At 41.1% G+C, this 14,531-nt stretch overlaps 1 protein-coding gene across 1 annotated transcript in view; it reads left to right on the plus strand.

Annotated features, from left to right (window-relative positions):
* The first annotated feature begins 3,061 nt into the window (after positions 1-3,061).
* Positions 3,062-14,531, plus strand: part of si:dkey-237i9.1 (SEC14-like protein 1) — a 38,237-nt gene continuing 26,767 nt past the window's right edge. Inside the window, exons 1-2 of the mRNA XM_031754164.2 lie at positions 3,062-3,419; positions 5,403-5,486. Of these exons, the coding sequence (XP_031610024.1) occupies positions 5,424-5,486 (63 nt within the window). The 5' untranslated portion in view covers positions 3,062-3,419; positions 5,403-5,423. The remainder of the gene's footprint in view (positions 3,420-5,402; positions 5,487-14,531) is intronic.

Below are 14,531 nucleotides of genomic sequence, written 5' to 3' on the forward strand. Positions count from 1 at the left end.
TACAAAAGTCTTTTTCATGATCTGCGTAGTATGTTAATGCTATTGGAAGTATAAATATTTAATTATAGCTATGGCAAAACATGAACTGCCAACCAAACCAACTATAAACTCCAATTTTGAAAACACACTTAACATTTTTAATGTAAAGCTCTGACTTGTATTATGAGTATGAGCCAGTGTGTGAGGTTCCTGCTGTGGTCTGGGAGAGAGTCCTGTAACTCTTTGTCTGCAAAATACAGTATATCATGACATGATTCTTTGCATTTCTACTACTCATAAACTAGTGACAGTATTATACTCCCTGAGTACTGCTGTCGCCCCAATGTGCATCAAGGCCACCATCATCGTTCCTGTGCCAAAGAAGTCCTCTGTGTCCTGCCTCAGTGACTACCTTCCCGTTGCACTCACACCCATCATGATGAAGTGCTTCAAGAGGCTCATCCTGAGGCTCATTAAGACCCTGCTGCCACTCCACTATTGCCCCAACCGGTCCGGATGCAATTACCACCAACCTACATGTCGCCTCACCCACCTGGACAATAAAGACATATGTACAAATGCTGTTCATAGATTTCAGTTCAGCATTCAACACAATCATTCCTCAGCACCTGATTGGAAAACTGAGCCTGCTGGTCCTGCACACCGCCCTCTGCAACTGGATCCTGGACTTTCTGACGGAGAGACCTCAGACAGTCCGGATCAGTAACAGCATCTCCAACACCACCATACTGAGCACTGGAGCCCCTCAGGGCTATGTGCTCAGCCCACTGCTGTTCACTCTGCTGACTCACGATTGTGCAGCAATGCACAGTTTGAACCACATCATCAAGTCTGCTCATGACATGACTGTGGTGGGTCTCATCAGCAAGAAAGACGAGTCAGCATACAGAGAGGAGGTGCAACAGCTATTGGACTGGTGTAGAGTCAACAACTTGTCTCTGAATGTGGACAGAACAAAAGAGATAATTGTTGACTTCAGGAGAGCACAGAGATATCACTGTCCACTTAACATCGATGGATCCTCTGTGGAGCTCATTGACAGCACCAAATTCCTTGGTGTTCACAGAGAACCTCTATGAACACCAAAGCAGAGAACCTGTCCTGGTCCCCCCCAAACAGCTCAATAGCTACGAAAGCCCAACAGCGTCTCTACTTCCTGCGAAAGCTGAGAAAAGCCCATCTCCCATCACCCATTCTCACCTTTCTTCCCTCTATCACAGACACTTGCAACACCCGCTCCATCAGTTCCTTCCCACAAACCGTCAGACACATTAACACTCAGGTTCTGGACTGACACAAACACACATACCTTCATACATGTCACTGCCTCAAAAACTTATCAGCATAATCACACACACACACGCACGCACGCACACATGCGCGCGCGCACACGCACGCACGCACACACACACACACACACACACACACACACACACACACACACACACACACACACACACACACACACACACACACATGCACACATTCATACATCCCATTACCTCAAGTACTTTTTGCACAATGCTCAGTCTTTTTGCAGGACCCATTGTTGCACTTTTCTGCTGCACTGTTGTGTGTCTCTATCATTCAATGTTTGAACACTTGCACTTCATGTAATTCTGTGTGGACTGTCTATTATATGTAGCACCATTGTCTTGGAGGAACGCTGTCTTGTTTCACTGTGTACTGTACCACTGTACACGGCTGAAATGACTATATAGCCACTTGATTTGTCTCGACTTAATTTTATCTTCATTAACTAATGTGTTAAACAACTAATTGAGTTCTTCTTTTTCCACCTGCTCCCTTTAGATGTGACCTCCATCTCACCCCATCCCTTGCATCCTCCTCTGTCACATCAACCTTCTGCATGTCCTCTCTCATAGCATCCACAAATCTTCTCTGTCTTCCTCTTTCTATTTCCTAGCAGTTCCATATTTAACATATGTCCAAATGATCTGAAACGTACCTCTCATACTTTTTTTTTCAAACCGCTCAACCTGAGCTGTCCCTCAGATGTATTCATTTCTAATCACCTGAGCCAACTCAGGTGATTAGAAATGACTTTGATGCTGGGCTGGTGAAAAATGACTTTTTGGAAAATAACTGTAATGTATTCACAACATTATTTTGCAGCGTCGCTGAGACAGTGCCTGATCTTACGTCTTTATGTTAGTATTACACATTGCTGTTAGTACTACACACGTAAAGCAGCTGTAAGAGACCAGCACCAGACTTTTGTTTGTAGGGTAAACTTCTCAGGATGTTGCCAGAAAGTGTAGACAACTAAGTAAAAGTAATTAAACTCAAAAACTCTAAAATTTAAGTTATATAAGCAACTTAAAATACGTATGGACACTGTTTGCACTCACAAATTAACATGATCTAACTAATAACAGAAACACCACCAATCTGGACAGATAAAGTGGTAGCCCCCTTTTTATCACATAAGTTCCTCCTTTTTGTCCTTTCTTTCTTTACATCCTCCTAATAATCATTCATACTTATTTATATTTGGCCTCTATGGCAGAGTGACAGCCAAATAGGCAGTTAGAGAAAACAAGGTCATCTGTCATCTGCATCTGTTTTCTATGTCAGTGAATGATCAAATATTCAAATTTCTTGTGCCCCTCTACCCCCCACACAAACCCTTTTGAAAATCCTTTAATTGCCCCGATCTACGTAAACCTTAAATTAAGAATAAAGTCAAAATAATAATAAAAACGTCCTCATGTCAACTGAATTATCATTTTATTGCAGAGAACATGAACTACATTGCACAGCCCATAAGGGGCATGCACAGGTTATGCAACCAGGGCAGCAGCATCTGTCAGATTAACACAGCTTGTTTCCCCTGCTGTACCGTAAAACTCCCAATATTTAGAACTAAAATGTAAAACGTAAAAGCAGAGAAACATTTTTTAATTTTTTTATTTGATGTTTTCAGAATTGCAACGATAATACTGGCTGTCCTCTGCTGTGTGTCCTTCACTTGAACAGAAGAGGTCGGGCACGCTGCGGGTTTTATGAAAGAGGTGGAAAAAAACTGAGCTTAGAAAACGGGGAGGAGCGACGGTACCACAGGCATGACAGCGAGGGAGGGAGACCGTCTCCTGTGTCCAAACATCATCTACTTATAGGCGTGATTTAACAGCGAGCTATCAGGGATATTCAGTTTATTGATCTTGGGATGCTGGTCGCTGTGAGGCTCTGAAAAGGACTCGCCAAAGGGTTTGCTAAATATTCCGGCTTAATGGCCAGCTAGCATAACAAAGCTAACTGCTGTTAGCCGGTGTAGCCGGAGAAGTGAAGAGCCGAAGAGGGGAATAGCATGAGTTCCCTCGGATAGCCCTCACAGAAGAAACGAACACTGACAAGAATCAACCTGTTCAACATTTCTTTATCTTTCTAAATCACAGGTAAGATCCGTTAATTTGATGTGTGTCAAGATAATCTCGATTTATAAAGTTAGCGCTAGTTACGCGGCTAGTCTCAGCGAGCGCTGTTTGTGTGGCAGCTAGCAAACCGTCGTTTCAAATGCTGTTAACCACTATGAGTCAGTACCGAAGTCCCCATCTTTTTTTTTTTTTTTTTTTTTTTTTTTTTTTTTTTTAACCTTTTTTCGTTTTAAAGAATTGTTTAATATTATTTAAAAGTGTTGAAAATTGAGGGCAAAAAAGTCAGTTTTGGATTAGTTAAACTGTGGCGTTACAAATAGTTCCTGAAAGCAGAAGACCAAAACAAGCTAGAACAAAAACCAAAAACGAGTAACCCGTGAGAAGAGGGTGCTAAAAACAGTGGGAAGCGATCAGTAAAGATGGTTGGGTACTAAACGGGCATCTCTGTCACTGAAGTCTCCTAATTAGCACATTCTGAAGTAATTGTCTTGTTTGTGTCTTTGAAGTTGCCAACAGATCCTGAAGCATGACGGTAATTATGTACTGCAGTAGCAATCGTCAAGACATGTGGTGTTTAGCAAAGGGATACTGTAGCAGTATGTATCCTGTGTGACCTAGACTGGTTATTATTAGTCTGCCCGCCCTGATCCCTTTATTAAGTAGTGCAGGGACGTTGGCTCACACCCCTCCTTGCAGACATATACCCATCAAAGCATAGCAGGAGTTACAGACATGTAGCAGCACGCTGAGCAGAAGCACATGAAATCCAAGGGGCTGCTCTGTACTTGCGCAAAATTAACTTGAGTAAAGGGATTTGGCCCATGTTTTTGTCTTTTTATTTTAGGTTATTCAAGTTTTTTTTTTTTTTTTTTTAATTTACTCTCATGCTGTTGTCTCTGTGTTCTTAGTGTTCTAGGTCAGGAGTGTCACACCCAGTTTGTGGGTGTCAAATGGGCCTGACAAATAACACAACACAACTCCTGGGTCAGATTCAAACTTTTTTAAAAAGCTACAACTATAAGCCCAAGTGAAAGACCTCTTACCCCACTCCCCAGAAAAACAAATGCCAGCTATCATTAGTTCTTACTTGTTAAATCCTATTTTTAAGCAATTTTTTTTAGACAATGGGAGAAATCTCTGGTTTTCCTCATGTCACAGCTAAGTTACAGTTGAAAGAAGTGGAAATACCCTGTGCTGCATATTTGATGCACCGCTGCTCTAATTGTTTACCTTACCTTGCTGTTTTATATTTAAATAGACAGAATTTTTTCCTGGACTAAAACAGGCATTTGGGGGTATCTATGGACATAACCACGATTGGTCTTCAGATAAGGAAAAGCCTTTGCAGTTTTTCCTGTATTTACCTAAAAAAAAAAAAAAAAATCCATTAGGTGATTTTCCTTTGGAACCCCAAAGCTTCTCTGTTGTGCACAAAATTCTTTGACGGGTAGGAAAAACCCTGTTTGAGTCCTGTCATTTGCAGCTTTGATCCAAGCTTCTGCAGCTGATGTTAGCATAGTTATACCCCGGTAGCCATTGCAGCGGCACTGCTTATGTGATAAAGTAGTAAGAACTGCTGCATCCATTGATCAGCGACGTCCTTGGGCAAAGCTTAGGAGAGTTCCCTTCTGCAGTCCATCGCTATACAAAGTTTCCTGTCTCTTTGGACTGCTAGACACGCGCACACGCACACACACACACACACACACACACACACACACACACACACACACACACACACACACACACACACACACACACACACACAGAGCAGCACCTGGCTTCACTCGGCATCACGCCATCAGTCAGCCAAAACACAGTTCTTCCTAATTGCACACCAAGCCTCTCGTTGAAGGACCAGATGCAGCTATAATGCTGTAATTTTAGCACTTAGCAAGTGGTTATTCTTAAGAATGACTCGGATACAGCCCTGCTTCTTAGATTTCTTCCCCAAATGTCTGTAATCACTGCTGATTGATTTTGATCTTATGTTCTTCTGTTCAGATTGTTGGCGTAATCCCCATCATGGTGCAGAAATACCAGTCACCTGTGCGGGTGTACAAGCATCCCTTTGAGCTGGTGATGACGGTAAGTGTTATCTTTACTTGTGGTACACCACCTGTCCACATGTATTTTGTAAGCAGTAGATGCAGTTATGCAATGAACACAGGTGTTTTCTTCAAAGGTTAGGTGTTAGTCATTGAATTATGCACCCTGCATGTGAGTAGCTCAGAGACTGGAAATACATGCAGTTTGTTTTGTGTTACTGTCTTGAAGAAGCCAGCAATTAACTGGAATGATAAACTGTAGGATAGCTAGAAGAGAACATCCTCAATGGCCTATTTGGTAGTTTTGTAGACCACTCCGCAAGGCTTTTACAGACGTAGGCTTGGTCGTTTCAAAGTAATCCTCTGAAGAGACGGATAAAAGGCAGTAAAGGATGCCTCCCACTCAGCTTTAGATTTGGTAGATAATTAGGCGGTCAAACCCATGCAAGGAACACTCACACTAATGGGCCATGCAGCCCCCTGGAACAACTGACTGCCTCATGTGGCTTGTCATCTTGTGGTTTAAGATCTGTTCATTTGTTCAGTGAGATGTAGAACCACTGCGCACACTTGTTGGTGGCTGAATGTACAACAAGACTGTGCTTATATGGCAAACTGAAAGTCCCACCAGTCTTTGTGCCGGTAGTCTGCTTGCAGCATAAAAAATTCACTGCCCTGCTTTGCTTTTAGTGTGTTTTTGTACACTGTCAGCCATGAGTGCCTGTGTCAAGTGCACAGAATGGATTTGCTTGTTCCTCTCTTCTTTTTGCACTTTTCTAAATGGGTGTCTTAGAAGCGTTCCTAGTGCCATTTGTGTTCTCCATACCTCAAATTTAGACTTGTTCTGTTACCCTTTTTTGGCATTTAGCCTTCCTCACATATCCACTAATCTCTCCTTGCTAGAGAGCTGCGGGCCAGGAGATTGGTTGATGTAAGCGTATGTTCACAGGAAAACAGAACTGACTAAACCCCTATGGTGTAATGTCTTTTCCTGCTGTGGTGTCATGACAACTCTGGGTCTGTAACATGAATCAGATTCACTTGTCATAGCAATGGTCTGTCATTTAAGTGAGACCTTTTTCCTTTTACATGGAGAAAAGAATGAGGCAAACTGCTCTGTAAAAACAAGCCCAATGGATGCTTTGCTCAGCAGTGCTTTGACCTCAGCTGCTGCTTGTCAGTAATGTGGTATCAGTACACGTTTGCAGGCACTCGCTCTGATTATACAACCACCAGTTTTAGACAAACAGCCCTACTGTTCTGATAACGTCAGCAATATGTACATTTTTCTTAATTATCTATTTAAATTCCTGCAGGAAGTTGGTTTGTAGTTTAACTCCCTTCAGCACTCTGTCTGTGCTGCAGGTGCAGTTTTCTTTAAATGGAAATCGGCTTTCGACACAGACAAGAACCAGGATGCAGGAACACTAAATCTCCTTAGCACAGGCTGGACTGAGCAGCAGGCAAAGAGATGGCTATAAATAGAACGCCCATACCCACACCTGGTTGTACACACGCAGCCAAAGGGGGGAAACGGTAATAATAGTGAAACTGACTTGTATGATTTGTAAGCCCCAGATAACCCACCCCGTGTGCTTTTTGAAGAACGGACAAAACTAATGGAGTAACCCCTGGATGTTTTTAAACTAGGCCAGCAACAGAAGGCGGACCTCTTTAGCTTTTAATTTTGTAATATATGACATTATGACTCATGCACAATATGGTGTTGGTAATTTGAATTATTGCTGGGGTAAAATGGACATTGCAGTCAGTTTGAAGCTGAGTTTGCATTTGGACTCTTTTCCCCTCCTTGTGACTTTTCTCTGCAGTGAGTGTTTTTGCAGACACTGCAGAGCAGACTTAATGGTGCGTCACAACCCTTGGTGGCTCTTTTTTTTTTTTTTTTTTTTTTTTTTTTTTTTTTTTGAAAACCCTGTGAAACCTCTCCTCTCACTTCCGCAATAGTAGTAGGTTTGTCACCACAGCTGTACAGTTTTACAGCAATAACAACATCCTGGGCTTGTGGGAAGCCAACATGAACACCGATGTCTACTTCTGATGCACTGTACCAACACAGACCAGGTTCTTTGTGTGAGGACCACTTTCATTTTTGGTTTACGTCCGTGGTGTCAAACAAAGTGTGGGAGCCATTCTAACAGATTTTTTTTGCTTCCATTCAGTTGTATTTTTTGCAGTGTGGAAAAACTGGGACATATGTAACTTAAGATATCTCAGACTGCTCATCAGGTTTATAAAGCTAAAGAAATGTTAGTGTTTTTCTGTATGTACTTTAACATATTTACCCTAACAGAAAGGGAATCAGCTTAGAGGGCTTTTTATTGGTTATTATGCAATAGATGTAGTGTGTGGCCCACTCAAAATCAAATTGAGATTTCTGTGGCACGCAGATTAAAATGAGTTCTACACCCATGCTTTACATACATGGCATTACACAGGGTATTTCCAAATAAATGCCAAATGAATAGCACTGTGTTGACCGTGCTATTCGTTCTTAGGGTTCCTTTTGCCAGAGGCTTCTGAAATATTTGCCAGTAATAGCTTGTTCTTCTTGTCTGGTAGGGGATTATATTTGACACTTAGCTTTGAGGAATTTGGTGCTTTCTGTCCACTTGATTCTGTTGTTTGGGTGCTGTTGGTGCTTTGAAAAAACCCTTTTACTGAGCTTAAAACTAAGGCTCCATGTTCTCCTCTGAAAGCCACACACTAACATTCTTTTTGTCAAGATGAAATACAGCCTCTCTTCTCTTAACCCTGAGAAGCCACTCGGCTCGCTGACAGGTGCTATCAGAGTGTTTCCAACATCTAGCTAACACTCCTGTGGCTTCATTGTGCATAAATGAAGCTCGACTCTCAGATGCCCTTTAGCTGTTTTTGTTCTGCAGTGTTTACTGCGCCTTCTTCTGAACATGGATTCTCAGTATTCCCAGTGTTGGTGACTTGTGTTGCAGTGTCTCTGGTATTACACGTATCAGCTCCTGCAGCTGCTTTGGAGCTGGAATGTGATGCAGTTGACTTTAAATGTGCAGTCATGCCCAACTCTGCTTGTTGTTGTTCAAATCTGACATTAAATCAGTCCTTTGAAAGTCATTTGAAAGTAACTGTTAAGGGAATATTGTGTATCGTAGAGTGGTGCTATACCTGTTTTGATTTGTTTTGTTGGCACCGTGAAGCACATTGCAGTGTAATTGCCAAAGATTATCCAAATGCACTTGTCAGAACTACACATGGCAGGTAACAAAAGCTTCAGCTGTATTCTCCTCCCTGATTTTTAAGAAATTGTGAGTCACTGGTGAGAAATGTTCAGTATGCATCCTAATAAAACATAATGAGCTTCTTTTGTAGGTAACTCAATCACAAAACCTCTTGTCCGTTGGAAAGCACAGCTCAGTTGGTGGCTTTGTATCAGCAATTGCCTACTGGGTTTGTTTGAGCTGTCTAAAAGTACACAAACACTGATGTGCATTAGTATTGACCTTGATAACCTTCTTATCTCTCCACAAAGTTGGTCTGTTTCTCTATTACTGAAGTAAGGAAATATATCAGCATTTTTTTTTAAATTTCCCTTGGCCACAGCAATCCCTTGTTTCTCTGTCCACATCTCAATAACAGGAAATGTAGTTGTTGCTGCTGTTATCGCACCAGTCCAGTCTCAGAGCCTCTAGTTTATCCTCAGGGAGTCACAGTGGAATGTCCAAAACACAACGCAATACACCCCTTGCTGCTGTTTTATGCCCGCAGGGAGGGTTGTTTCTAGAACACATCCACAGATGAAGAATGACTTCAACAGCCATAGGAGAAATAAAAATTTGGCTGACCCTGGAGTAGTTATTATCCACTAAGTCCATGCTGTCATAGTTAAGCTTAAAGGACAATAACTATCCCTAAAGTCCCTCAGCTCCCAGATTAATACTCATGCTACAGAGGGAGAGAGGGTATTAAGCGAATGAAAGCCCTTCGTTAGCTTAACCTGCTCCATGGAAACGTATGCGTCTGTGGCTAATCCACAAAGACAAAGTGCTCTGGTCCTGTTCTCCAATCCCAGCAGAGTTTCTGTGGAGGAAAAAAACAGGATGTTCCATGTTGGTACAATACCTGCTGGAATTACAGGCAGCAACGACGGGGGACACTTGCTTCTTAGTGACTTAACCCTCCTTATCAGTTAGAGCAACAAAAAGATACAGTATACTTTTAGATAATTGTTTTCACGGTGAGCTTCAGAATGAAATTGGATTGCCTTAAAGATGATCATAATATGAACAAAACATTTTAAAATTGTCAAAATGGCATAAATGCATTACAGAAAGTTTTGTAAACGGACGATACAAATGACAAGAGGAAATGTAGCAGGGTAAACTAAACTTGTGGGTCTTAAAGGACGCCACAAGAAACGGCGGAGGGGATTGAAGAGAAAAACGAGGGGCCCGGATGGTGTTAACTACTTACTAGACTGAACTTGACCTACAAATACAGTCACCTAGGGCTACAGCAGCGTGACTTCCGATTCTCTGAATTTCAGTTTGTGTGTTTTGTTTTTTTTTTGTTTGTTTTTTTTGTTTTTTTCTTTCTCTCTGTGGGACGAACACTGTTAGAGTTGAAGGTTGAGGTTGGAGAGTGAAAGCATGTATTGCACACTTGCTTTACTGGTACACACAACACAAAGGTACCTGGTGTTTGTTGTGTGTGAAACTCGTACCTAATGCTCCTTAATGAGGCTCTTTGTGTATGCCCGATAGTGCTGTTTATCTAGCTCTTTGGTGTTTGTTATATATGGGTTAGAGCCAGCAGTGTGACACACATGACATTTAAACAGAAACCTGCTAATGAAATGAGTACCCCCTCTCACGTGCTGAGCGGTGCGATCTAAGGACCTTATACTATGATGACCTGGATGACTGAGAACCTTCACAGACATGAGTGGTGCGATGTTATTTATTTTTTAATGCACACTTGGGCATTTTGTATACAGTGGCTCATAATTAACTCAAGCCTATACATACATTTTGTTTATCAAATGGGCAAAAGTGTCAAGTAAATGCAAAGAATTGTTGTGCACCCAAAGAAAAACCAGAGTAGCTCTGTGCAAGTCGAATACATATTCATTTTCCTTTCAGTGTCACATATTCTTGCTTTTCTTCCTTCTCGCCATCTCTCCTTTTACTGTTTTGTGTGGGTTTTTTTTTTGTTTTGTTTTTTTTTTTTTTGTTTTGTTTTGTTTTTTTTTAGGGCCTTTCTCAAAAACTGGTTCATGAAACCTTTGCCAACAGGGCACATGAGATGAGCTTTCAAATTCGATGTAGGAAATAGTTCAGTCAGTCTCTTCTTCCCTCATGCAAATTGGAAATAAAAACGTTTTATTCAAGGATGTACGTGTGTCCACTGATGGTTACATAACACCACCAAACCCACGTTTGAGATAACAGTGCTGCAGAGTGTGAACAAAGCAGGCGTTGTTAATGAAATGTTATAGCTTTTAATTCCCTGCAAACAGGTGATTTATTCTTTGAGCATCTTGTGCTTCCTCTCACAGTCTGGATGTAGGTCATTCCTAACACGTTTTTCCAGACTTGCCAACACACTGTTTAGTGAGTGTTTGCTTCCTCGCCAATGTTTCTAAACTTGGCTCATCCTACTGTCCCCCTTCTCTCCGACTAGCCTGGCTCGTTGCGGGGCAGCTCTGCCAGGGTGGTGTCCTGTCCTACCATGTTCTGACCCATTTACGACCAGGTCTGGTTAAAGGATTTTTCACCCCACTTCTTTTTTGCAGAAGCATCCTGAGCTTTAGTCTATTGTTTTAATCCTTGTTTGAGCCATAGGATTGACTATGGCGTGTATCACTTAATGGTCTCACATATAAAGAAATCTACTTATATAACCAAAGCCCTTCCTTTATGTCATACAACAGAGGAATTGGGTCATTTTTATTAATTCACTTCTTTTCTTTCTTTATTTTTTCTCACATGACATATTTCTGTTGAAAATGAGAGCACAGTTAATTCATTCATGTCGGCAATTTAGACAGAGTACCTCAAGGGAGATGCATCAGAACAGAATTTAGCCTGCTCTAGTGAAATGTTTGATTATTGAGCTATTTAAAAATGCTTTTATCATTAGCTTTTCCCAGCATTGCTCTTCTGATTCAGTATTTCATCCACTCCTGCAGTGTGTAATTCACTTACTCGACTAGATGATGTTTGCCAGAAACAGTGAAGAGTTATGGCCTCCGCTGGGCAGAGGCTCTTATCGTCCGGTGTGCTGCTTCAAACGGCATTAATCGAGGACCATCAGACACCACCATGTGACTGTGTGAGCCAATGAGAAAACTCTGCAGCTGATTTCATTCACTGATCAGCAAGACACTCATTCACCCTCTTTCCTGCTGCAAGGTCGAGATGCTGCCCCTGTAGCTTCCCTCCCCCACCCTGCTCTCCTTTGCTAGATGAACGCGCTCACTCATGCTCTTGTACAATGACCCTTTTGCCTGTTAAAAATGCAGTCATCCTGCAGTATGGCAAGAAATTGTGACTCGGATTTCTGTGGCAGAGATGTGACATTAGGAGTATTTGTACAGTATATTATAAAATTTTTAGTATGTTTGTGTTCACTGCCATGTTTCCTTATAATTTTAGGGACTGGTTAAAGCTCCCTCTCACTTGGAAATTACATAATTTTAATGTTTAGTACTCCCGCCCCCAGTGAAATTACAGACAAATAATCCAAGAAGTCTTCCTGTGAATGCCCTTTAGCTTTCTTTACATGCACTGCAGTTATTTCAGCCATGTCTAAAATAAATCACTGATGCTTTTTCAGCATTTACAGAAATTGCCTAATAAATGTTAATTTGAATCTTGCACCCATGATAGGAGAATGAGCAATGGCAGCAATAAATATAAAGTGCCAGCACTTCTTTCTTTTACTGTAAAGTGGGATGTTAATAAAGCTTCAGTTTCCTGTAACCCAGTTTTAATAATGAATTCTCATAAGCCTTTATGCAATGCTTTCTACTTCAAATAGTCGGATGGTGAGCATGTTGGCACAGGTAGAGGCAGATTTCATCATCTTTTCACTCTTCATTTTAGAATCAGCTGCTTGTAAATTGGTGTGTGTGTGTGTGTGTGTGTGTGTGTGTGTGTGTGTGTGTGTGTGTGTGTGTGTGTGTGTGTGTGTGTGTGTGTGTGTGTGTGTGTGTGTGTGTGTGTGTGTGTGTGTGTGTGTGTGTGTGTGTGTGTGTGTGTGTGTGTGTGTGTGTGTGTGTGTGTGTGTGTGTGTGTGTGTGTGTGTGTGTGTGTGAGAGAAATAATATGTGTGCTTCATATTATGATAGGGGTATCTTTGGCCCAGGAGGTAGAGCAGGCCATCTACTAATCAGAAGTTGGTCTGCCAGATATCATTTGGCCAAGATATTAATCCCAGGATGCTCTCTGATGCGTCCATAGGAGTGTTAAAGCACTTGCGCATAGAAAAAGTGCTTGTATGAATGGGTGAATAAGACAAGTTGTGTTAAGCAATTTGAGTTCTCGGGTAGAGCAGAAAAGTGCTATATAAGAAGCACTCCATTTACCATTTACTTTTAATGTAGGGCCAGTCAGTTTTACTAGAATTTTTAATTTAATTTCTCATCAAATAAAAGTTGATGTATCAAATTTGGCTTCCAGAAATCTATCTATATCCGTCCACCCGTCCAACAATTTGCAGCAATTGCTGCTCCTCGAATTAAAAGATACTCATAGAATTTAATCAGACTTGAACACACTGATCACCTAATGTGTCTTCACCCAAACTGCTCAAGGTCAACATCCAATTTGTTGTTTTTATGGCCAGTGACTCAGTAAGCTACCATTTTATTGGTATTATGGTTTTATTATACAATGGGAGTTTCTTTCTTCAGAATGGGAATTATAATATGAACACAGCACTTTCCTCATAGTCATGTTGACAGTGTACACAAATACACCATCAGCTTTGTACCAAATCATCCTCATAGTGTTTGTGTTGGCAAATTTGACCAAATTATGAAAGAATAAAACTAAATTGGACTTGAGTCGTAGTTTTGTAAATCAATGTAGTCAAAGAAAATGTTTTTTACACCAAGTTTAAATTTTAGGATGGTCTTTAGTTAATTGCAACTTGCAGAAATGGGTGTAGGAAATCATTTCTTTTTTGGTCAGGGGAACTGTTATTGTTTTTGTATAAGTAATACTCTACTCATAATGTTCAGTGTAGACTAAACACAGGAATACATTGTGGTGAAATGATAATACATTTCACAAAAAAAGAGTCTTAGTAAGGGGTTTTCATAATTTGACACATAATTGTTTCAGCACTTTTTTTTTTTTTTTTTTGTATCTCTGTGAGTTGACAGTGTTGAAGCTTACTTGACAGATTTGTGTCTCAGTAACTCTTACACAAGCAGAATATGCCTATAGCTGAGCTTTTTGTTTTTTTGTTTTTTGTTTTTTACTGTGATGAGTTTTTGATTGCAGACAGATGGCCATCTGCTGATTCCTCTTCCCTCGTGCACGCATTTAACAAGCCATGCATGCACACCCTGGCATTACAGTTTAGCATATTATTCAGGCCAGCAAAAATTTAGGAGCTTTATGTAAGGTCTGTGTACTTGGCAGATTTCCCCTCCTCCCTCCGAGTTGCTAGTTCCAGGCGGTTCTGCCATTACAATGCACACAGTGAGATCACTGCAAGGAGAGAAGTGGGTGGTATGGCATGCACGGACCAAAGGCTCTATTGTGTTTTCAGTCAACAGCTTGTTGTTGCTCCTGCCCCTCATAAGACTATACCTAGGCTCAGACTTTTAACCTGGCAATAAAATAAGGTAAACAAAATCTTCATCATAATCACCGTCTTTGTATAGTGCCACGATTGGCCATTTGCACTACACATTCATCTTTCCCATTGAAGAATAACGTGCATCTTGTATATATAAATTCTTTGCAGTATTAGCACTGTGTAAGCACAGAGATATACATTGAAGGCTGGAGGCACAGCATTCCTGTAGGGTGATTGGTTTAAAGCTGTTAAACTAGCTGGCCTTGCATCGGAGACTGAACTC

This window comes from Oreochromis aureus, linkage group 6, assembly GCF_013358895.1.
Source record: "Oreochromis aureus strain Israel breed Guangdong linkage group 6, ZZ_aureus, whole genome shotgun sequence".
NCBI classification, from domain to species: Eukaryota; Metazoa; Chordata; class Actinopteri; order Cichliformes; family Cichlidae; genus Oreochromis; species Oreochromis aureus.